This window comes from Ischnura elegans, chromosome 1 (genome assembly GCF_921293095.1).
Source record: "Ischnura elegans chromosome 1, ioIscEleg1.1, whole genome shotgun sequence".
Classification (NCBI taxonomy): Eukaryota; Metazoa; Arthropoda; class Insecta; order Odonata; family Coenagrionidae; genus Ischnura; species Ischnura elegans.
In genome coordinates, this window is record NC_060246.1 from 118,522,432 (window position 1) to 118,549,095 (window position 26,664).

The 26,664-nt window shown below is 38.9% G+C and overlaps 1 protein-coding gene across 1 annotated transcript in view; it reads right to left on the reverse strand.

Annotated features, from left to right (window-relative positions):
* Positions 1–246: 246 nt before the first annotated feature.
* The window catches only part of LOC124168914, a 48,580-nt gene continuing 22,162 nt past the window's right edge, over positions 247–26,664 (reverse strand). The window contains exons 2-6 of the mRNA XM_046547307.1: positions 15,739–15,945; positions 14,863–15,310; positions 12,733–13,081; positions 2,528–2,822; positions 247–1,998 (exon numbers count right to left, since the gene is read on the reverse strand). Of these exons, the coding sequence (XP_046403263.1) occupies positions 670–1,998; positions 2,528–2,822; positions 12,733–13,081; positions 14,863–15,310; positions 15,739–15,837 (2,520 nt within the window). The 5' untranslated portion in view covers positions 15,838–15,945 and the 3' untranslated portion in view covers positions 247–669. The remainder of the gene's footprint in view (positions 1,999–2,527; positions 2,823–12,732; positions 13,082–14,862; positions 15,311–15,738; positions 15,946–26,664) is intronic.

Here is a 26,664-nt window from a genome sequence, read left to right on the forward strand (position 1 = left end):
TTTTCTGTGTTAGAACTTCAACGACCAAGTCTTGCCCCCCTCTAGTTTTGATGCTGGGTACGCCCTTGATTTCGTAATTTTGTGATTCAGACCCACCCTGGGAATTCTGATTAATTTCCTGGAAGCAAGCGCTCTGTTCTCTAGTGGTAGGTGTACATGCTCACTTCATTCGGTAGAATTTGAAAACATACGTTGAACTGCCACGTTTGCTCTCATTATATGAGCCGTGCAGTCAAACCATTGACATGATAAAAGAAATGCTACACTTCGATTTATTCACTTTAAACACAAAAAATATAAACCTATGGTAAGTCTTTGGCATAAAAAGATATAAATGTCTATCCTAGAAAAAATTGGAGTGAAAACCACTGACCCGAACATACTTCAGTGAAAAAGATTTTGCCAGGCCAAATATTCATTCTACCACACATGAATAAGCGCGAGTCTTGGCAGTATAGCCCTACGATCTCGGGGTTCAATATATATAGAATATCCACCCCTTAGAATATTAATGCTCGAGTGAGTATAAAAACGCCCTGGTCTACAAATTCAACACTTGAGCCAGGTTTTGCGATGAAAATGCAAAACAGCGGGAGATGCGGAAAAGTGAAGTCACTGCAATAACATGGACTAATTTTTGTAAAAAAATCACTGAGATAAATAGAGTCATCATCCTGCTTCCGTGCAAAAACAGTATGGTTTTAATTTCCAATCGTTAGTGCACCAACTTTGGTTACCGTAGACGTTGAGACGAGCAGGGTACGGCTGAATTTTTATGCTTTCGTTGTTGAACACTGTGTCCACTTCGAAGACCGCTTTACCTGGGATGGTGACTATGCTGATGTCGAGCATTCTAATACCATTTTTCTCGTCGTCTTTGTCTGAGGAGAGCGTGCGGTAATTCGCGGAGAGTATCTTGTCGAGTTTGAGCTTAGCGCACTTGGTTTCCTCTTCTAAGACATCATTTAGGTGTTGCACGGCCGCCCGCGACGCCTCCTTTACCTCGGTGTCGTCCACGGAGGCCTTTTTCTCATCGACGCAAGTGCAGTACTGATCGGGAATCTTCGCATCCTCGCAAGTCCTCGAGAGAGGCACTATCTCGTGAAGAATGTCGTAGCACTTTTCGCACGTCGAGTTCATGACGGACGTACGATTTTTGAGGAACGCGGCGAGGGTGAAGTGGAAGTCGTAGGGGGTGATTAGGCGGTCCCTGTTGGTCAGCAGGTGCGGATAGAGCGACTTGATTATCCCCGAGAGATCGAGCGCTTTTCCCTCGGCCTCCGAATCTTGGGAACTGCCAGAGCTCCCCCACGTTCGGCGTGCCAGAGCTTCCTTCGTGAGAGGTGGTCGGATATACAGGAACGGGAGCCTCTCCTCCATCCAGCCGGCCGGGGATTCCCTCAGCGGTCCCCACCTCATACCGTGGTCACTGAACGCCGCGAAGAACAGCCCGCTACCCCCTTTCTTCGTGTCCTCGTCAGCCGAGGTAATGACCCACCTAGCGAACTCTGCAATTTCCTCATCGGCCAGCTCAATGTTCGAGGCCAGAGCGTGTCCTATGCCGACGAAGAAAGTCAATGCAAAGTAGGGAACTCGTGTGGAATATGTTTCCACGAAAGATTTGGCGTAATCGATCATGAGACGGTGGGTGAACGTGTGAGCGTAGCACCAATAGGCGTTGCTCATCTCGTATTTTTCTGCATGCTCCTCCCCGAACATGAAATAGTGCCTCGAGTAATGGTCTGTCGGTTGATACCGGAATCCAGGCTTGTAGTAATGGAATGTTCCCTGCGTTGGCTCGTCCTCAGTGTACATAGTTACGTAGCCTTCCGTTGAGAAATTGCGGAAAAGGAGTGGACAGGTATCGAATGTATACTTTTTGTTTGGCCAGCAGCCATAGCCATTAGGTCTCGTTGTGGAGTTGACGTCACCGTTGGCGTCATCCAAAGATATTCCACCGAGTAGCGGAAGAAGGTTTGGAAGAGTGTTTTCCCCGACCTGAAAAGTAAATAAGAGGTTTCTTAGAGACAACAAGATTAAAATATTGATGAAAATAATGATTTTGTATCGGAGTCGAATATATTCTTTCCCTAATATTTAATGTGTATCATAGTGTTAAAGGGGATATTTAAATAGAGAAATGGTGGATAGATATTCTCAATTTTAAATAATGCCAACAATCGCTGGGCCCTTGCATGCTTCCATTTCAAAGATGATGTTGCTTAAGTTTCCCAAAGCGGTTTTCACTTTTCGAGTTCGTCATTGACACAGGTGAACTTAAGATTGTAGTACGCTGTTAATAAAAGTTGTGGACAATAAGATATCTTCGTTTATCATTAGTTTTATTGTCCATGACATCTCTCCGCAAAAATTTGACTTTATTCGATGATCATGTGGAAATTTTATGTCAAGGATCAAGAAGGAGGAAAAGGGTTGAGTAAATATTTTTATAACGTCAAAATTTAACGCGGAATGAATCATGAGAGAGATTTGGTGAAGAGCGAATTAAAATTTAAATACCCCTCACCTTGTTGTAAGAGGTCATGTCGACGGCCCCCGCCTCCTCCAGCACGGCTCTGAGCTTAGGCATGGCCCGGAAGAAGTTGAGCCTGGACGAGGAGTCGATGGTGAGAAGGAAGATGCTGGGCGGTCTATTGGCTCCATTGGCCGCTGCAGCCTCCACTTTCTTCAACGTTTCCTCGGTGGGCACCACGTGGGCGTGCATCCCGATGTACATGGACTGATCATCCTGAGAGCAGTTGACCATGGTGAAGTCGGACGTCGTCGATATAGTGTCGTTGAACGGAATACACTTTCCTATCCTTCAAAAGGAAACGAAAAATGAATGAAGGTTTGAAATTATATCTAAGAAGATAGATTAATTTAATATAAATTATGGTTTGATGGGGAATTCCAGTAAAACCGATTATTTAATTCTGTTTTGTAGTAAATTTTATGTTCATATAGTCTATATAGTTCATGAGCGAACGATTTATTTTGACAATATACCAGGAATCATGGAAGGCATGGTAAATGATACATCCAGGGAGTTATGGCATTAAATAATATGATGTACAGTTTGGCGGCGATATTTTCATTGATGTTCTATGGTTTGTTTTGCTCCGTTGATTATTCTGGTTGACCCTAATGTCTCTAAGTGCAATAAGAAGAGATGTGGAAGTACTCGAATATTCGAGTGGAGTAGTTGGTACATGACTCGAGTATTTCGAGTAGCATTACGAATGTCGAGTCGAGTAGTTTTTGTTACGCAGCTGTCGAGGCCAGTAAGTTTAGAAATCTGCCGACAGGAGGCGCTATCTAGAAACTCATGTTATAATATCCTTCTTTAAGTCGATACGTCGTTCTAATGCCTTGGCCTGGGAGTTTCAGCATGCGCAGCAGTCAACCACCATAGCAGTCGACATGGGCGCCGAATACGTTTCCGTCAGACGCGGCGACCGACCGTCTTCCGACCCGGCGACGGCGCACAGTGGTCCCAAATCGAAAAAAGCTGGCCAAAAGTCGTTTTTTCGAAAATTTTCAAGGAATTTTTGAACCTTATTTTCGGATTCTACAGGATATGGTCTACAAAATACACTATTAAGTTAGTATTTTTGTTCATCAGAGCGGCTGCAGTGATCCGTCAAACATGGAGCATTCACCGTAAAAATCACAGTTGCGTGAAATCGGTCGATTTTGAGGAAGTTCAGCGTCATGCAGGACAACCTTTACGCGATATATTTGGCCAAAAACATTTTTAACTACAAATATAAACATTATTACATAGTGGGACATAACTTTTATTCGGATTTTACTATGTTTACTATTTTATATATATTTTGTAACTTTTAGTGTTTTTTACCCAAATTTTCAAATAAAATGTACAATATCGTTTAGAAAGGCACGTGAATGCACGGTGTCTTTTGCACCAATACAAAGGGAAAAGTATATGCAACGCAGTAGTGAAGAAAAGTTTTGCTACTAGTTGCTACTCCGACCTCAGCATTGATTTAACTATAATGATGCAATGCGCTGACGCGGGCGGCGGCCTGGCTGGCGCGTGGTAGGGCTCGAGGAAATCCAGTATTTATGGGTGTTATTCAACATTGTTGGATATTTTATTTCTACAAAAAATATTTACCCTATGAATAAACATCTCTTGTCATACGTAGAACGTTTTATCATTAATAGTTTCCATTTGACCTTACCTTTTATTTACGCGTGCCCATGCTCTCATAAAAAATGCTTAAGGACTCGAGCGGAAGGATATATTTATGGAACGAAAGTTCGCAGCTGTGCTTATAGTAATCCTCAAAAACATGAATGCATTCAAAACAAAAAAGAATCCCTCAAATGCTACTCCACCCTTTCCTTCCGTTAGACGGGTTAGTTTTCGCCCTCACGCGGCACATTGTCCCTCTGTCGCCTCCTTAGCGGCCTCCTCAACCACATGCAGGGCAAACGACGGCCGAAAAGGCCTAGGCTATTGATTGCGCCCATCGGGAAAACGACACCACCGCTCTCCGTACACTTGTTATGAATTGCACTTTGGCCACCGGGGATGAACGGAGTAAGCCTTTTCACCTTTCAAATGTGATATTTACTAGAAAATATAGATAATAGCATCGCGAACCTCACACTGTGGAACCCCCAAATTACTTCTAGACATCGCTTGCCCGAAAATTTCTCACCAAAACTCAGTTTTACTCAGATTTTGCCAAACGAAAGACGTGAAAGTTAGTTTCCTCAAGCGTGAAGATCGAGTCTTGAAAAAGTCGAGTATCCTCGAACTTTTTAAAGAAGACTTGTGGGGTAAAAGAAGAGTGCCCATAGTGTTTTAGTTCGATAACTCTGAAAATTTTCACGCGTCTTGAGATGCATGAAAAATTTCTTGAAAGTGGAAAAGGGTCCGTATCGTTTAAAAACCAATACTTATTGGATTGCTGGAGCAACAAGATAGAGTTAGATGAGGACGTTAATTCAAAAGTTATCCTAAAAAAATTGCGGAGAAGTGTTTTTTCTCTCAAATTATCTTCGCCGGTGGAAGGAAAGAAAAATAAATGACAGGTTTTTTAGAAGAAAGTTCGCTGACTGCCTAATGAGAAGTTGAAATTTCCTCCGCCTTTATTTAACCAATTTGAGAAGTCCAGTGAAAGGGCCTAGAGATGGAAAACGGAGGATCTTAGAGCTAGCACATCGCCAGTAGAGCATCCATGAGTTATCGAAGCAAAGGTGATGAGTTCGTGGCGAAAATAATAAATGAGGTGACAACAACCACTCTCTCAAGAGCGCGGCGAGTGTTATCAAAATGGAGAGCCAAGGATGTGAGGCAAAGTAAAATCTCCCACGAAGAAGCCCTTTCCATGATCGTTTCTGGTAATTTCACGAAACATCAGTACTTGCTCCTCCGACGCACCATGCAAGGAAATTTTCCTGGATAGCAACGAATGAAGACCTGTTTAAAAGATTACTCCTAACTTCAGATACAATGATATCAAGTATTTCTAAGGCTCAAAGAAGGAAATTACTTCAATTACCAGTTGAGGTAAAGAGTTTATTAATCCTGGAAGAATTGAGTGGATGACGACTGTGATGAGGATTTGTCGGATAGTGATCATGAATGTATTTAATTTTTTTTCGTAACAATGACTGAGAAAGATAAGGAGAAATGTTAACTTATTTTTTTGATAGTTAAAAAAGCCCAAATTAATGGAAAATCTCATTTAATTTTTCGTACCAAATCATGTGCTCGTTAAATTGATGCCTCACTTCGTAAAGAGCTTATTGCAAGCGTATCAATAAATTTGGCGTTTAACTTGAGTTATAGGAGTTATGAAATATTGTTTATAACATTTTAATGATTGTAATAATGCCTCCGTTGAAACTTGTGAAATACGGAACCCCGTTTAAAATTGCTTCCAAATCCATTGGCACGTTACAAGGAACTATAAAATTGTCTACTTAATTAGAATTAGATATTATAATTTTTAAACAATTAATGCAGTACAATAATGTTAATAATATACTTATAATATAAATTTCCAATTAATATTAACTTATTTTTCTTATCAAATAAGATCAAACAAATGAGAAAGTAGAAAATGTTCTCTTGGTTCTTTCAAAATAAGTTGTTCAAAATTTGTCCAAAAATAAACAATGCAGTCATTTTATATGCATTTATGTATGTTTTAAATAACTAATTCAGTTTTATGATATGTATAATTTTAATTTACTATCACCAGTATAATCTCAAATTCCAATGTTAAAAAAATTAATTGTTTAAACAAAATGTGAAATAGCAATAAAATTATTGCAAATACATAAAAAATAGTTATAAATTCAGAATAAGCGGGTCAAAAACAATAAGAATAGACCTTTAGGTCAAATATATACATAATAACAACGGCGTAATTAATTTTGGCCAGCTTTTTTCGATTTGGGACCACTGTGCGGCGTACCTATTCGTAGAATTCGGAGTACACCGTGGAATCGCTCATACTTTCCTATGTGGTGCTTTTATACCCTACCATACTGTCTTTACTCTAACGCCGAGAGAGTACGTAAAAATTGTTAAGATTTCCATGGAAAAATGTTTTTTTTTTTTTAAGTGTTTAGCGGACAATGCCGATTTACTTGTTTAAATGCACAAGTGATGATACATTTTAAGTTTTTTGAGTATCGCGTACGTCCGAACTTAATTTTCGTTTATTCCTTTGTTGCGTTTAGTTTTCTTCTTGAACTTACAAAACAAGAGTTGCTGAAGTAGGTTAAACGAAGTGGGAAATATTTTTGGGCCACAAAGCTAAAGCTAAGTTCTGTATTTTTCCGAAAAAGTAAATGACTGCTAAATGAGAGATAAATGCACAATGGATACATATGATAGCGCTGGGTGAGAATATAAGGTCTTTTGAGTTTTTCACACCATAATACATGTTTGAGGCCGTGATTGTGATAGGCAAGTAAATTAGAGTAAGTATATAGGTTACCTGCATAAATTATGACTACGAGGCACAGTTTGATGGAAACGTCGGAAAATCCAACTAAATCACATACAAAAGCGATTTTATAATATTGCACGGAATATCAAGTTTGACGTCGCCTGGACTCCTATCAGGCTAAGTGCTGGTAATTTTGGCATAGTCTTAGCTATCGCTGTCTCGTTGAATGTATATTTTCTGCTATCTTTTGAAATTATGCGGAAGCTGAGGAAGGGCATGAAGACTACACGGAGAAAGTTGTGGCTATGCCACTATAATATGAGGTGCAAATTAAAGGAAAAGTTTCTAAAATCCAATTATTTTATCCTAATTCTTAGTTCGTTTGCTTCACGTACGCTATTTGTTGACCAACTAGAATCCTTGAAAGAGCACCCAGTGTTTTAGTTTTCCAGAGTACGAATGTGCGATGGCCGATTTTGGTAATCAATTTACCGTGAGAAAACTTATTTGAAATACTTCAATGGGGATGGATTTCTTCAAGTAGTGTACAGTAGGGCGGATCGGAAAAATCGATTTTTTTCAAATCCATCTGGCCCATTGAAAAAAAGTTGTGGGACCGATCAAAAATAAGGCCTGAAAAATTTGAGACCTGTAGGTGAACCCCTGACCCTCGCTCAAATGCAATTTAGGGGGGGAAGGTCGAAATTCGAAAAATATAGTATTTTATGGTCATTTCCTATAGATTTTGCCGAGTTACTGCCCTTATAGAGGAAAAATTTCGTGCATTTTGACGTATCTGCCACCGTTTAGCCACAAAATGCCTAATTTGAGTCCGCGCCCGCGGAGATAATGTTCCAACGCCCACGCAGCGTCGCGGATACAAGAGCCGCAGGCCGATCCCCTCCCCTCCCCGCTCACTTCTACCCCTCCCACGCCTCCAATACAGCAAAATGCATCCCGCGTATACTGCTAGGAGGTCATTTATATTTGATAATATAAATCGGAAGATGGTAGAAGGTAATAAAGGAAGCTTAGTGAGACGACTTGTCCCTTATTAGGCGCCTCGTCGGGGTTAAACAAATCGATGTTACCAACTTTTAGAGAAGTGATGAAATATTTTTAGATCCGAGAACGCAGGAAAGGAGCCTACGGTCCGTGAAAAGGCCTCTCGAGTGGCTATAAAGGTGTGCGAACTATGGTGACCCTTCCCTTCCATTATGTGTGTGACTAAATGATTTAGCGGTACAAAAGGAAGTACTAAAACTTACGGAAAATTCGAATAGGCCAAACGTAGGGTTTTTGCTTAAGTACAAACCTGAAGCACTTTGGAAATAACATTTGAAATTATGCGATATTTTTGCGTGTAAGTGCAAGAAGGAGCATAATGTTCCCCCCAATGAATAAGTATGTTGAGAGACCAGCGGACGAAACTAAAGATGATGGCTGCAGAATTGAGTCCTAAAGAAACTCGACAACTGAGGAAAAAAAGAGAATCGCCGGAGAGTGTTGAGTCAACATCGTCAATTCTTGTATGGGAAAATAGTATCAAAAATTTTCTTCATCAATTCATCCGAAGAAAATTAAACTGAAGAGATATCATCCGATTTTTATCTCTACTTTCCTCATCAAATAAAAATTCAGGACTAAACTCAAACTGGAACTTCTGCGAGGAAAATGCGTCTGCCAAATGTGATAGAGGTATATGCAAGAACCAAGAAACAGCAATGATCGTCCCCGCAACTTTAGTTGATGCAAAAATCATAACTTCGTAAGAAACATCCAAGGTAGTTTGCAAGAATTACTTACGTAGACAGAAAAAGATGCTAATTATTGTGAATACGAAAAGAGAGGTATCAAAGGGTGTCATCAAAGGGCTACATTTTTATGGAGTGAAAGACTATACTTTTGTCTGATGAAAAAAGGCAAGAGCACTTATCAATCCAAGTTTAGAGGGGAATGTGTGATGTTAGTTGAAGAAACAGGGTCCCACTTTTGGGTTCGCCTCCCCAGTCGTAGGATTAGCAAAAGTTATAAAATCTGCGATTCTCGATTCCTTTCCGAGTGAAAATTAGATACACGAAAATAAAAAGGATTTGAATGCGATGGTGAATACCGCCCAAAAAGGAGGCATCATCCCTATGCTACAAGCATAATTCCAACATCCCTTGCTATGTGAGTAAACTCTTCTCGGGATTCCCACCGGGTTAATTTTTCCATAATGGCAAACGTTTTAAGCTCCGACTCGGGACTCATCATCAGGGATAAATTTCGTTGAATCCCGAGAAGAGTTTACCCACATCATTCGCCGGGAAAGTATCCAATCATATTTCATCCCTTACGAGACGAGGAATACGGTAAACACAAAAATCGCATTTAGTAACAACAACAACAAACTGAAACATTTACTGGGGAATACCAAGGACAAAATTGACACAAATAAAAAATCTGGAATTTATCAAATTTCTTGTTCTTCTTGTGAAAGCCTCTACATTGGTCAGACACGTAGAAATATTATGACCAGATTCAAAGAACACATGGCCCACTTCAGATACAACAGGTCAGAAAAATCTAGCATGGCTCAACATTTAATTGATACTGGACATGTAACATCAGAAAACCATCTTAAATTACTAAAACAAACACCCAACCACTTACTAGACGCCTATGAAAGTCTATTTATATACAAAAACAAGAATAAAATCGTTAACAGCGACCATGGACCTATCCCTCACAGCTCCCTTTTTTCCATCTCCAAACATGACATTTTCAACAGTTAAAATTTAAAACTTTTTCCAAATTTTTCATATTTGAATATTTGCCAATTCTCAACGACCGTTAAAAATTTCCCTCAAGCTCCTCACTCCCCCCCCCTTCCCATAGTCCTCCCTCCCCCCTCCTCCCTACTCTCTCCTTCACTTTAACCCCTCCCCCCCTTCCTTTCCCCAGTACGCCACTAGCCAATCACTTCACTCCCCTCCCCCGTTCCCCTCGGACCCCTTTTTGCCATAGGTTCCCATCTTCCGTTTAACACCCATTACTGTTTTCATCCTCCCCCTAGCCCCTCTATCTTCACCCCTTCTTTTTCTTAGTTATATATTTTGGTTGTCCTCCCGTCCCCTTCACTTTCAACCTTGAGTTGTAAGTGACTTTGGTTCTTCCTTCAGCACGCTGAAGAGGGCTACTTTGTAGCCGAAATACGTATACGTGTGTTTTCCTCGTCCCCTTGCCGAACTCCCCCGACGACGCTCTTTTGGAGCAAACCTTTTCTCCCGGAACATTGAAGCCATCCACAGGTGAGTGACTGCTTATCGAGTGAATGTGTTTCCACGGATCACTGGCTGTCTTTAACAGGCCCATCCTGTGAAGATTCCCGGTTTTCTGTGGAGCAAGAATCCTTAGCGGAGGTCCCTACAGCCCCACAAAGGATCTTGTTGTGTATGTTTGAGTGAGTGATTGTGTGAGTGTGTGTGTTGTTTGGGCCTTCCGGTTGAGAGGCTGGTGTTTGGTCCCTGCGGGGAATTTCTCCCCCTTCCCGCACACCAACGCAGCAAAATTTTTCGACTTGCAAGGTGGACGAGCAGGGAGAATTATACGGCCATTTGAGAAATTCCTTTTCTTCTTTAATCCATTGAGGCCGTAGAAGCTCAATCCCCATTTTTTCCATAGAGGTCTATTTGCTAATTGCACTAATTTGACTTAGATTTGCGGCATAAATATTGGGAGGGCAATCTAAGGACCGAATTTGCGTTGTTGCAAGTATGCATTTGGCGGCCGATACGAGATTTTTTAAAGTGCTGGATTTTAATATCAACTTTAAGGACTACTCGCTGATGACATATTGGAGAGAGACCACAGTACCTCCGGCTAATTCTGACCTTAGGGCTGTGGATTTTCAAAAATCTCTTGATGAAATTTCAGATTTGAAGTTAAATATTTCTTTTTGTTATAGATACGGACGAGAGATTCGTGAAGATATTCGAAAAAACTTTGTTGACAACAGCAAAAGACGAGGAATGACACTGATATAAGAAATACAGATTGGAAAGCAGGTAATTGAAAAATTCTTTCGTGATTGTTCATCCACAGACGATACTGAAACATTAAATATTTAGACTAACGAAGTAAGACGCACTTGGTGTGAATTTTGGTGCATTTGGCGCGTGGGAGAAACTTGCGGGGAGGGACGCGAGCGGCTTTCGCCCAAAATCCATTTAACTGTCGGACATCATATCTGTCGGACAAAACCGAAATTGGAGCGCATATCCGAAGGTAGCACACCTTTATAGCCTCTCGAGAGGCCTTTTCATGGACCGTAGGCTCCTTTCCTGCGTTCTCGGATCTAAAAATATTTCATCACTTCTCTAAAAGTTGGTAACATCGATTTGTTTAACCCCGACGAGGCGCCTAATAAGGGACAAGTCGTCTCACTAAGCTTCCTTTATTACCTTCTACCATCTTCCGATTTTATATTATCAAATATAAATGACCTCCTAGCAGTATACGCGGGATGCATTTTGCTGTATTGGAGGCGTGGGAGGGGTAGAAGTGAGCGGGGAGGGGAGGGGATCGGCCTGCGGCTCTTGTATCCGCGACGCTGCGTGGGCGTTGGAATATTATCTCCGCGGGCGCGGACTCAAATTAGGCATTTTGTGGCTAAACGGTGGCAGATACGTCAAAATGCACGAAATTTTTGCTCTATAAGGGCAGTAACTCGGCAAAATCTATAGGAAATGACCATAAAATACTATATTTTTCGAATTTCGACCTTCCCCCCCTAAATTGCATTTGAGCGAGGGTCAGGGGTTCACCTACAGGTCTCAAATTTTTCAGGCCTTATTTTTGATCGGTCCCACAACTTTTTTTCAATGGGCCAGATGGATTTGAAAAAAATCGATTTTTCCGATCCGCCCTAGTGTACAGTCTTCAGTGTACACGATGATCAATGAGTATCGATTGATGTCCACCATCGATACCTTATGATGATCTATGACTATCGTTGATCTGTGCGGGTATCCCTCTTGGCAGTTTGTGTGGCAATTTAGTGATCAAATTTGGTCAAATTAATTGAGAAGCAAATGTTCCATTAAAGGCCTAGGAGCGAAACTAGCTACAAATTATAATTTAAGCAACAACCATTAGCTGTGGTAAAATAAAATGCTCATTTCAGTGACTGCATTTTTTATCAAGAATTCTCATATGCTAATCGACTCATCGGCATCAATAATTTGCATAAATTCGTCTCTCTCGGTGATATTTATCATCATACCGAGCGTTAGGTGATATTATATAGCTATTTGAGTTTTTCATTCCATATAAGATCTTTGAGGCCATGGAGCTCAATTACTCCTTTCTGTTCTTTAGGGGTGAGTTTTAGCGCTAAGGAAGATGATCGGATAAAATTAAAATAACCATTAGCGCAGAGCTCAGTTGTCCAAATACTGGCTCAGTTTATCGTTGTTATGATTTTACTTGATGTAGGCAAAAAAAAAGCATGAGATATTCTAAGTCGAGCGACTTAGATAATCGACTATCTTTAATTATCAATCATAGAAAGCCAAATTGTATTCATATAATAATCGATAGTATCCATATAGCAATCGATAATAATATTCATCATAGTCATTGACCGTTGACAGCCATCGCTATCGAATCATTTCAATGACGTATTTCCCTCGAAATTCGATGAATAATAATTAATCGGTAATCGCATTAGCCCATTCTATGCCCAGCCCACATCCAGGGTCATGAGAAAATAACTATTCTATACTCTAGATTCGTTTTCAGAGGTGATCACCTGAATCGGTTGTCTGTACCCAGGTCTTCCTCCGAGTGCGGCTCGTCCCTGGTGATCGGCGCGGCGCAACACTTCATTCCGCCGAGGGAAGCGTTGGCCCATTCGACCACGAGGCTCGAGTTGATCGCCACGAGAGGCGGCGGAGGCGGCCAATCCGGGCAGGGTTCTTCGCCGGTTTCGGATGTCGCTTCGGACTCCGCAGTCGAGCAGCTGGGGACGAGGTGAGTCATGGGCGGCGGCGGGCCGCACGAAAACGCCTCCGGCCTCCTCACGAACGGCATGATGGCTTCGTCCCAGGGGTCGATTTGCGGCACCTTGCATCGCTTCGTCTCGAACGACTCCGCTTCCTCTGCCGAGTAAAAAGCATTGATAACAATTGATAGGCGCTTAAACACGTGGATGATGACGAGCTGAGGGACAAACTTGGACACAGAAAGAGTATATCGAATTCCGTGTGAATGCGGGGAAGCTTTCCTTGAAGAGGCTGGCCTAACTATCGAAACTGAAGTGGAAGAACGTAGACGGTGCATTAGGCCAGGCTTTTCAGAAAAATAAGCCATAGCCGCGGACAGCGTAACCATGTCTAGTTTGACAAGACGGAATGGAACAGCAGAGCGGACGGTTATGGGGACAGATTGACGAGAGAATTCATCGAGATCCAAATGGAGGAGAAGAAATACAATAGTGATGCTGATTATGGTTTCAGCGAATCGTGGAGATTTATTCTTCGCAAAAAATAGTGAAACAAGGTGGGAGAGACACTCCAGTCAATCTTGAGCAAACTGACTCAGAACTGACTGTTCGGTATGTTATAGAAAGGCGATAATATACAACCCGACGTCATTCCCTGAGGACGATAGCGGAGTTAGCCATCGAAATTTTGGAAGCAGAGGACTTGACCCGATTGGACACCCGAGAAGTATTAATGTAATTAGAAAATTTTCTTTACTTCAAGTGCCTGTCATAGTAAGCGATACTATTAATCGTGTATGTAGACATTCGATGAAGGATCGAAATACATCCATTGCGCACGTAAAACATTAGTTGTTACTTAATGTTAAAGAACACATCATGGGTTTGAGTATCTTAGACTATTTATCCAAATTTAATTATACTTCAATTGTAATAGGTGAGGATATTGCCTAGATTCCGGAACAATTGTATATGTTCATCTATATGTGTATATGTTTTGTCTTAATTTTGATGAGGTGCATCTTAAAGCCAATATCTCCATCATTGCTAACGACGTTTGTTTAATTTTTTTGCGGTTTTTGACGCAAGTTTATCTACTGCCACTAGTTTTTACGTCTGGTCTGTTGTTTATCCTTCCATAAAATGTAAGACTTCTGAAAACACCACTCTAGACAAGTTGACGGTCAATCTAGTACCTAATAATGGACTAAGAACCTCAGTACACGGTTACTGGATTTTTATGAAAGAGAGTTGACTGAGTTTTACGTTAATCATCAGCTTTTTGTCATGATGGCCCTGGTTCTTTTTATTATTTTGAATTATTTGAATGATGCTATATTTTCGCTTTCAGCTTTTGCTACGTTTGTTTAAAACCACGATAGTAACCTAATGACTATGAGATGTCAGCGATGACTTCAGTTTTAACTTGAGTTTTAACCGTATAACTGAGGTAGAAGTATTAATAGCTAGGAGGATAAATTAGTTATGAGCCATCTTGCCCCACTCGTGTTTTTGCCCCGGTATCCGCTACGAGCCACTATCGATAGGGTGAAGTAACCTAGCATAGGTTCCATGTTATGAGAGTAATTTTTCCTGGGAAGTAATTTCTGTGACTCATTTTTTCCTGGTTAAATAGCACGTTAGCTGCTTATTATCATTGAGTATATACCTACTAAAGAATACATGTTCCATAGGTTTCCAGTATGTCAAGGAATTATCTAATTAGTTGTCATGGTCTACCCTTAAGCATTCATGAAATTGATCGCACAATGAGTTGTTAATCAATAGATATTTCTATGATCTTATGAATAGCCAAGTAACAAAATTTCATCTATTCTGCTTGGTGATTTGAAGAAATATAACCCGCCAAACATGAGGTATTTTTCTTTTATCATTGCTTACGTTAGCTGCAAGGCGATTATGATGTGATTTAAGTACCTGTGGTTGGAGTAGTGTTTTCTTTGGTCCTCGTTGTTTCCATATGGTCATCTTTAGTTGCTGTGATGCTTTCTGTTTCAATCTCTGGGAGCTTCGTGGTTTGCGTGACAGCAATTGCACTCGTGGTACCCTGTGCTTCATTTGAACTTAGTGGGTTTTCTTCATCCTCCTCGAGTTTTTTTGTTCTGAGCCGTTCATAATATTTCGAGCTTGCCGTATCTATTGTGCTGATGTGCTTCTTTGTTGTCATTCCTAATATTTCTTCTTCTCCAAATGTTGTCGATTCCTGAGCGTTTTTGCCATCCTCATATTCTGAATTAAATTTGCTAATGCTACTTCTAAAAAATTCTCTTGGTGTTCCTACGGCAGAATAACTGATGAGCAAGTAATATATGGAAATAATGATGACCACTGTTATTATTAATATCTTCTTAGAATGGTTTTTTACCTGAAAAAGATAGAAAATTGGAAAATATTATCGTACCTATCAAAATTTGATGTGGTGCATCAAAAATTATTTCTTATACTGTGTTATGTAATTTATTTAATATGGTAGTTTAATTTTTGGCAGTTTACGTACAACTCTAAATTGCTAATTCTTAGAAATGATTTGCCTATGAAAATATACTGTAATGTTATTCAGGTACAAATGTGATAAAATAATTTCTATTATTCAGTGTAAGCTCTTATATTAACTATTCTCCTCGATTAATTTTTGACGATACATGCAAGTCAAAGCATCGACTAAAGGGTGTCATTTTGTGAAAGTGGTGTGTGTTGAAAGAGACACAAGAAAATGGATTGTAGAAATAGAGATACAGTTGAAATGTTACAAACTTTAATGTTAATTAAGGAGTAGATTCTGTAGATAAATACCGTCTTAATAAGTCCTCGAGCACTTGGCATATAGTAAAAGTGCTCTTCCTTATTCTTCCCATTGCTTCTCTCTCCACTCTCAACATTTTGTTTGTGCATTTCTCTCAAATTAGCTTCTTCCAAACCAAACAGTCCTCAATGAAATGAAAAGCAGCTGAGGTCATCCAGAGACGTTGCATCCAGTAGATACGTCACCGTAGATCGGTTCTGGAAAATAAAATCGAATCGAAAATAATTGGTTTGTTGAAATTGGATTTTTACTGCCATCTATCCCATAATATTGAAGATTATCGAAAAGATTTATAGCGGTTTATACATTTATGAAATTGTTTGCTGCAACAAGGAGTGGTGCTCCCATGAATGGGTCAAAAAGTATTGATTTCAGCTTCGACTGCTAAAGTCAATATTTGCACAAATCCTGTTGACTGAAAACTGGTTAGACAAAAACGGCGTCGTGATTAGTTCGTATATACCAGAAATTAATTATTATATTTCCTATGAACAAAATTTTCCCTTGGTTATTTTGATGATAGTGAAAACATATATTAGATTTAACGAAAAAATGCGAAAGGGAAGAATGAAGGAAATTGTATAAAAATATATTCAGAGCACAAATATGTCAGAAAATTTCTTTGGAAGAACGAAATGACGACTCTTTCCAACTATTTAAAAACCTGATTTCTAGATGGTATGCCTTCCAGGGACACGTCAATTCGTTTGACTACCTCGTAAATGCAGCGACAGAAATGGAAGAATATTTGAGTTTTCTATAAAAGAGAAAAAAGCATTTAGTTGTATTCAATACAATGGGATGACGGCGCTGCACCCAAATTCATGCTAGGAAATAGCGTAATAATCGGCCACAATTGAAGGGACCATGGAAATTTTACTACAGCAGAATGAATTGGAAATGCATACATATTGTATAGTTTGGATAAAATTCGCTAAAATTATCAATTACTGGGATCATTTTCTAGAGTAAATAACCATTCCAAATGACTCTATGGTTTATACAGATATTCCGCATTTTTCCAATTTCCATCGACTATATCAGGAAGGCTTCTCCTGTACATAACTGATCCTGTTCATTGTAAACTGAGATATTTTTTTTCCATTTTATGCCTAATGTATGGATTTGATCAATATCGCTTGATTTAGAACTCATGAAGAAGTCTTTAAGAGTATTCTTCTAAGAAATCGGAGAGGTAATGCGGACTTCTGAAATAAACATTTCAGTTAATAAGTACAAAAAGAGAATGATATCTCAAACCGAAATCGTGCCCTCCAATCAATGTGTTATATGTCTCCATGTATATGTAAAAATAGTTTTTGAATATGCGTTATTTCAGCTTTTTCATGTGAATATGTTGTTAGATGGTTATGGTTTTCCGGGTTTACACCGCGTTGATACATGTTTTGCGGACGACAGTTTCGGGCGCGTTCCAGCTCCCGTCTTCGGGTCCAAATGATTTGCAGATCTGTGATCCTTATTTATTTACAGCTAGTCAGACGGATGTTGATTTTTAATTCCATTGTTGGAAAAGCCGTTTGAAAGATGAGGATAAAGGATAGCCGTCTTCCCTATTGAAGTTCTTTGGGTGATTCGCTATTTCAATCGCCTCCCTTATCAGCCTGGGGAAATATTTATTTTCCCTGGTGATGATTTTCGATTCCTTGAAAAGTATGACGTGCCCAGGTTCCGACCATGCATGCTCTGCAACCGCAGAAAGACGAAAATTTTTTTCTTTTCGGTTGCCTTAAGATGTTCATTTATTCTGCACTATGTGTAAACCCGGAAAACCATCACCAATCAACTAACCGCGGAAGCCTCCGTAATAATGTTGTTAGATGTATTCTAGAACTCGATTGTGAAATATTTAATTCAGCTTTAAGTACGCCATGGGTATAAGGAATTTTCGCCTTTAAAATTGAGTAAATGAGATATCACATTCTTTTGTCTCCTGTGTTGATAGGTTATATTTTAAACACTGCTCGTTAGATTCGCCAATACCAGTTCTTTAATGGGGGTGATGATTGTCCATATCCTTCTTCTCGAAGAAGGCAATAACCCCTAATCAGCAACAGGTTTTATTTATCACTTTCGACTTGGCTCTGAGCTCCTGCGAAGTTCTCGCAGATAAGACTTCTTTCGAAAACATATTTTTCAGCGAGAAAGTTACGTCTATTTGTGAGCCATTTATATTCCTAGTGAATATTAGTTGGCTGAGGACATTGGTATTTCTCGATAATTTCAGTGGCCAAATATGTATTTATCTCTTCGATCTCAGTTTTGCTTAATTTTTAATGTGTCTTGAATTCGCTTAATTCTTAATGTTCAATGCTTAATGTTTTCGAATATGTGGGCAGGCTACTGTAAGAAAATACCCAGAAGAAATTGTTACTCTAAAACCGGTGCTGTATATGGCGCATGCCTTTTAAAAAGCATGGGTTATTCCCTCTGGACTAAAAGATTCATTTTTTTATTCGACCGTAGTTCATTACTTCATAACGCTGGCGGTGATAGGTTCCTCGTACTAGATTGCAGAGAAGATTCTTCTTGGATAATATCTTATGATTTAGATATTTTTGTGGAATCTTTCCATATTGTAATATGAGCACAGCTTATGTTTTCGACTGCTTATTACAGCATTCACAATAGGCTTATTTTTTATTTTCTCGAGTTTTCAGGAGGCTTATGAAGATCCCCAAATATAATAAAAATTATTTCCTCAAAACCAAGTTCAACATCAGTATTAGGGGAAAAAATGAATCATTAACAAAGCTAACTTTCCAAAGCGATCTGTATTGAGAGATGACACAAGTCTTTGTCTATGGAACGAAAACTACTTCCAATCCAGACTAACTGTATTATTTTTTAATATGCATCAAATCTTATGATTTAGATATTTTTGTGGAATATTTCCATATTGTAATATGAGCACAGCTTATGTTTTCGACTGCTTATTACAAAATTATACTACCGGTTTCAAAATTAATTTTAAAATGTTAAAAATTTCACAATTTTCTTTCACTTCTTGTCCATAAGCACAAGAATACTTCCACATATCGGTTCCTACAAAATGCAATGTTCAATAAAACATTATTAGTCGTAAATAGACGTCGTTCCCAATTTCTCATAAAACTTTTGTTCATTTTAAACTCTATTCATCGAAAGATTTACTTAACAGTGGAGTATGGAGGATCATCTCTGTTTTTTTTTAGATTTTACATTTTCGATAGAGAATAAGGAACACAAAATTGCAATGCATCGGAAGCCAAAATTCATTCTAATTCATTGCAAAGCCAATTCAAACGGATATAAGTACCACCAGTGATTCCAATCAACCTTTCACACAAGCACGCATTTTTCCATTTCATTGTTAACCGCTCTGTTAACATACACTTGTCCAGTTTCAGTTTTAATCATGAAATCAAAATTTTAATGCAAGTAGCTACAAGCCAATATTGTAAACTATCCATCGTTGATGAGATTTTAAATAAGAAGATCAAGCAATTATCTCTTAGACGAGCATTGTCTTTTGCTGCCTGTTGAGACTCGGGAAAATGTTGGTGCAAGATTTCGTGTCTGGGTGACCTTACATACTTCATATCACGAGCCATTCCCAGGGACACGCATAAGATCTGTTTCTACAGTCCCAACATAATAGGACGACGGCGGCTGTGTGATTCTATGGAAATCATCAATCCCCTTGAGAAAAGTGGCGTTTATAAACTTACGTGCGACGATAGCCAATGTTTTTATATTCATCGGACAGGACGAAGTTCCTTAACTAGGTCTAAAGAACACAAACACTGCTTTCACTGCGATGACGTCAATTTAAGCTTCGTGGAAAACACTCTGGATGAAGGGCACAGCGGTATCTTTCAGCCTGAGATACTACATCTGCTTTCAGAAGGACGCATTTGAGCGGAAAGAAATTGCACCACGTGCTAAAGACTAGTTACTCTATTTAGACCTTTATTACTAAATGTCATGAGCTTTCTTCATATTTCTCCACTTGTATCAATTAGCCTTCCATTCCTGAAGGACCCCACTGAGACCTGCCTCCCCTTGACCCACCACCTTAGGCCAACCCTCCTTCCACGCGCTCACGCATAAATTCCGCGGCTAAACAGACTTCCTTTTAATGCTAGACCTGATGATGGTGTAGCAAACAAAAACAGTTGTAGAATTTTGCAATAAATCAGCGGAAAACACAAAGTTGTGTTCATATTTCATTGTGACATCAATTTCATGCATCATTTCTAAATCTGTATATTTCGAATAATTAATTCGAATACAATGATTATAACTTTTTCGATCACGATGGTAAAAAAAATCTCTTGTAATGACTCGACAGACAAAACATCAGTATGAAATAAAAGTTTCTTAGATACCTGATCACTCTACCCAGTTGAATGTAGAAGTTCGAACTCCTCCACATGCGTCGCAGAACTTCCTCGCTCATCATCTCCGCCGACTAATATTTCGAGACGCTCCTACCTCTCTAAAAGGCATGCAACCAACAAGGGGTTTATAATTCGTATGGCCATGGCTGTTACCAAAATATTTGGTTAACAACCATGCAAGCATGTGCTCGATAAAAAATCCACAACACTTATCGGGCGCATTCTCACTTTTACGGCCGCGATGCAATGAAAGAAAGCGCAGGCAATTGAACAAGTGACATGCGACTGATAACGCGGCGTAATAGTCTGGGACAGAGTCTGGAAAAGACCCTTAGCATTGATGCACGAAGCATTTTATTTAACAAGCAGGAGGGGGATAGTTTCTTAAGGTACTTAAGCTCCTGAATACGGCTGAATTTAGATTTCAAGTACATTTAATAATTTTTTTTTCGAAAATGTATTTCTTATGCCATTTACTTCAATTATTTTCAAATATTTGGGTTTCTTACTTCTTTACCTCAAGAAAGGTCGTTTAGAGTACGGAATTACCCCAATATTTAAGAGAAAACAGCATGTAATGAGCTGCTGATAATTCTTATATCATCATCATAATCGTAAGTCAACCATCGTAAGATTCGCTTGACGCAGCTTACCGCTCATCCCTTCTTTTTATTCGAATTTCTTCTCTTTTACAATCTTTATAACCTGTCCTATGTAACTCATTCGAGGCCGTCCCTTACCCTTCCTCTTCCTTCTGTCCTTCTGCTGATGTTTTCATCAGGCCATCATGTCTTAAGTAATGTGGCCAACTAAGTTGTCCCATCTTCTGCTAAACGTTTAGAAGACATCTCTTTTCTCCTCCTCTTCTTAGCACTTCCTCATTACTTACACGATCGATCCATTTATCTTCAGTTCTGATATAACATATATAGACTTCATTTCTTTTGAGGTGTTGGAAATGTGGCGTATAAACACTGCGAGGATATGAATTAGGAGAATTCCTGGAAGGGAAATGTATGGCAGTGGGGGACAGGGACACTGCTGTTAGAGAGTGATTGCATTGAAATTTGGGAATTTAGATTTGGAATGAGTAATGAGTGGGTGTAATAGAATTTTACGAAACCAAAGTATAAGTAAAAAACATATAGGAAATACATTTTCATGGGTTTGTGCATGGAAAAGGCATTAGTGGTGTAATTTATTTAATTCTATCGGTTATTTACTGGCAACGGTAATGATGGTAAGGAAGTTTGCTTCTCAGTTGAATAATTGATAATCGCCTGAAAATGAAAGATTTCCTCATTTAGCATTCCAACACACCACCATACCTAATGAACTGTCCTTGCTACAAGCTTTGCGGAAAGGCTAAAGTTCAATAATATTTTTTTTAGTGAATTCAGTTTCTGGAAAACATGAAGGTCTTAGTTCAAAGATGTTTTTCAAGTGTAATTCATTCGATTAAGATTGTTAGAGCGGCATCGGTTCAAGCGTAAAAAATGATTTTTAAAAGGCATTTATAGTAGTCAACTTGGCTATTTTCAATACTGCTTCGAATCTTTATTCACCGAATTTTGACGACATACATTGACTTAATATTCACAATCTAAGTGGCAAATCGTAAATAGATATTATATATATCTATTCATAAACAAATGATTTGTAAAACGTGTCCAAAAGCCGGGAGCCTAAATATATTTGCGTAATTTAGGTGAAGTCAGTGTTTCTGTTTTGGTTGGTACTAGAAGTACCGGCGGCTATCATGCCAGTTTCTGACAGTTTTTCGCAAATATATCTAGTTCTTATTTTATCGTGAAATTATACTTTATCGTACATATTTATATCCGTCACAAAATTTTGCTTTTAATGACGTCTCAACTTGTACAAAGACCTTCGCTAGCTCGAGAAAACCGTATTTCTCCATGAGAAAATGAGAGCCCATGTTAAATTATCCAAATTTTACCGTCAAGGATCTCAAAAACGGCTTATAGGAATCCTTTTTTCTTTGGATCATTGAAAGTGCGTCTTTCAAAGAATATGTGACACAAGTTTCTTCAAATTCTCGTTACTTTTACCGGGGCGCTCAAACTACCTTTCACAAGGAGAAAGTATTTTTTTAAATGTATAGTTTACACGGAATGTTATACAATGGGTATCAGGTAATATTGACGGATATAAAAAAGTCAAATTTAAATATTACCCCGCCAAGAATACCAGGTGATAGATAAAGAATTCTGCCACAGATCGTAAAAGCATTTAATGAATCCTAGGATGCAAGAGTTAGTTAATATTACGGAAGGAGTTGGAGGGAGTGAAAATACAATGGAGTGGTTCTGAAAATCTTAGAACGGGGAAAATTCACTTACGCTGACAGCAGTGTCCCATGGTGTGGTAAGAGCTCGACGAGCGGCCAGATTGGAGTGCCTCGACGTCTAAAGGTTCTCACTCTGAAGGGAAGGTCTTCAACTCAAAATTGATAATGGAAAGGGAACTGGTTTATATTTACGGGATAAAAGTAAAAAGCGGTCTTTTTCTAACATATAATTCCACTTAACGGTTATAACTGATTAACTATAATGACACTTTCCTATCTCGATAGTCAGCTCACTTAAATGTGGTATTTGCGAATATTGCTAAGATATTAACCAACGATATTTGCTGCCAAGAAATGCGGAAAACTTGGCTGTTACTGAATAAAAATTCTGAATAATTACTTATGTATGTTACAGTTTGTGGGCATAATTTCGATATTTGGTGTACGCATCGCATGAAATACACAATCTTTACATGTATAAAAGAGGATGTCTGCTTCTCTGTCCGATTTTCGTTTCCATACAACAGCACGGATCGCAACCTCAGTTTTTACGTAGATGGATCTCACGCACCAAAAGCCCGTAATGGTACTTCTGGCTGCTTTGGACGCATCCTTTGAATCTCATTAGAATTTGTTACGTCACATCACACAACTTGTGGGATTGGAAATCCTACCGGATAGGCATCATACTCCCATTTTTCCTTCGCCTTCGCCTCTTGACACGCTCAAAGAGAAATCATAACTCAAAGGATTATATACTTACTACTCGCTGTGCTCGATAGGGGGGCTCTGCCCCCCTATACCCCCCGAAAAAGGCCTTCGGCCTTGTTTTGGTCGCTATGGAAGGTCTTATACTTTTTGTATGCCGCTTGTTACTTACGGATCTTTTACTTTTCAATTGGCTAGATTAGATATAAGGAATATTACCACTTTCAAGTAAAACGAGCGTATGGTACGTGGGTTACAATATGAAAATAAAATATTAATGAAGAGGAACGTTTTTCTGAAGTACTAAAAAAATAAAATAGATTTTTATGAGTCTGACAGAGTTTCTAACTTATTCAATTCAAATAGGTACAAATTAACGTTGAGAGCATGTTCCCCTGTAACACTATTTATACCTACTTAATATCATAATATAACGAATTTTCGAAATACAATGAACTACAGTAAACTACATTTTAATTGATAAAAATTAAAGAAAGCGAGTAAACACTGCCAAAAACATAGTTAGAAATACCAGTTTCTGATCGAACTCTTCGAAATTTGGATTCATATCGAGAATTGAATAGTACTTCTGTTACTTCTAACAAACAAGTTTGATAAGTGTAGTTTGATAAATACTATCAACATTGCACCCATCAGATCGATAAAACAACAAAGACCAAATGCATAATAAACGCGACGTAGCGTGAGCATATGAAAGAATTTCCTCCCAGAAAAACATTGCTCTGATTGAAAATCATGAAATTAGGAGTTCAATGTAGGTCACCTCAAAATAAATACAAAAAAGCGGAGAAGAGATGTGCCTGCATAGGGTACTGAACACGGGCCCCCAAAGCATCATAACAGACTCTATTGACCAAGCTAATCGGTTGTTATGATAAATTAAAAACACGTTTATTAATTATTTTTCGCATCACTCAACCAAATTCTTGAAATGGGAATAAGTTGTGACTGCAGTTCCCCTACGTAAGCTTAAGAGAGGACGATACACACAATGGAATTACGTAGGAACTAAATATCAATATCTGGAGAAAATGCACACAGTGGAGATCCTTAGCATGAATTGGGCCTAGTATGACGAATTTAGAAATGACGATTTTATTGAAAGATTATTCGTCATGATCGCAAATGATACCACTTCAGGAAAACCTCTATAAATTTTTTAATGTGTCGGTGTACACAAACATCTCCTTACAGCTTTAATATCCAATATAATGCGAAATTAAATCATCTAGTGAGTAGCAGATGACACCGTTTGATGAACAAGGCATCATAAATGTCATGATTTAGAATATATTAAGGCTAAATAACTTAGTCACTCAATGAAACGTGCTTTTTGTAAGACAAATAATTGAATAAGAAATACCTATGATTGCACTTATCCTCCATATTCTATTATTCACTTCCTACGATGCACCAGCTCACGGATATAATTGCACATTTAAAAAATTGTAACAGAAAAAGATCGTAAAGAAAAATGAAACGCTAAAAATAATTTTTACCTACCTATCTTTAAAGGAAAGGTTGTTGAGATATCTTTCTACAGCAATCGTGTATCGGCAACAAGAGAGGAACTACATTATGTGCACTTGTTAACCATGGAATTAATAGCAACCATACTTTCGATTCTATAATCGCACTTTTCCTCCATACTCTATTATTCACTGCCATTGATGCACCAGCTCACGGATAACATTGCACATTAAAAACGTTAGTAACAGAAAAAGGATGTAAAGAAAAATAAAACGTTATCGCCATCACAAAGAATGAAAATAAAATCATTTTTACCTACCTATCTTTTAAGGAAGGTTTGTTTACCTTATATTTTTCCTCTTTTCGTTTGAATACGCTTTTATGTGATCAAATTATTTTTCATACGGGAAGAAGCCATTAAAAGATTAACTTTTAAAAAATTACTAAGTAAATATCAAATTGTATGATTGTCTGAACGCAATTAGAGCAGGCGTTCAGAAATTCATACATTCTTACATTTTGCGTGGTTACACGGTGCATTTTCGCGTTCATTCTGAGATTCAGACATTCTCACATTTTCTTGTACATTCTCATGTACCGTGTAACCAGGCCTATACAAATGTTTGGGGTGAACGAGACGAGATACGACAAAAAGTCTAATGAAGACCCCCTCTAAAATTGTCTGAAACCCCAGGAAAAATTATGAAAACACTAAATTTCTCGTTCTATATCCGTATATTTATTAAAAATTGAGTATGGAGATTAGTTCAAAAAATGGCCACCAAATTCCAATGGCGGCGTGTCAGTCATACAAACAAACAATCATTTGTGTATGCAAACAAGTGGAGCTAAATTGGGAAAGAATATAACGGAATTAAAATTAAAGGATGATAAATAGAAATCTTTTCAGTTTATCTGTCCCATGAGGCCATATGACGAAGGTATCGTCCACATATCTCACGAAGAGTTTCGGCTTCATAGGGAAAGAATCCAGGGCTTTTCGTTCAAATCTTCCATATAAAGATCTGCGACGACAGGTGATAAAGGAGAACCCATGGATGCCCCTTCCGTTTGTTCATATGAACCTCATGGGACAGATAAACTGAAAAGATTCCTTAAACATCTTAATAGCCAAAATATTTCCATCCAGTTCACTATGGAAATGGAAGAAAATAACCAACTTCCCTTCTTGGACGCTCTCGTCAAGAAGAAATCAAATGGCACATTGGGACATTCAGTCTATCGTAAGAAAACGCATACTGATCGCTATTTGAATGCCAAATCACACCATCGTCCCAGGGTAAAAGCATCAGTCATTAAAACTGTATATCATCGGGCATTTTCCATATCGGATACAGATTCGCTCGCTAGAGAGAAACAACACCTCCTTACCACGCTCCAAGAAAATGGCTACGATCGGGTACTGATTAAAAATATCGCGCGTAAGGAAGAGGAGAAAAGAGATGTGGCCTTGGAAACTGCAATGGAAGACCAGCAAAAGGCAAAGGCACATGCTCTCTTGCCATACGTGGCTGGAGCGTCGGAAATAATTGCTAGAGTTCTCGCCAAACATGACGTTCTGACGCGATTTAAAAGTTTGAAGAAGACCCCAGACCTCCTCCGGAGTGAAAAAGATCGTCATCCATCAGATATCTATGAAGGAGTGTATGAAGTAGCGTGTTCCTGCGGTTTATCATACATCGGGCAAACATCTAGATCACTCAAATGCAGAATAAAAGAACATCTCAAGGCAACCGAAAAGAAAAAGGTTCGTCTTTCTGCGGTTGCAGAGCATGCATGGTCGGAACCTGGGCACGTCATACTTTTCAAGGAATCGAAAATCATCGCCAGGGAAAATAAATATTTCCGTAGGCTGATAAGGGAGGCGATAGAAATAGCGAGTCATCAAAAGAACTTCAATAGGGAAGACGGCTATCCTTTATCCTCATCTTTCAAACGGGTTTTCCAACAATGGAATTCAAATCAACGGCCGCCTGACTAGCTAT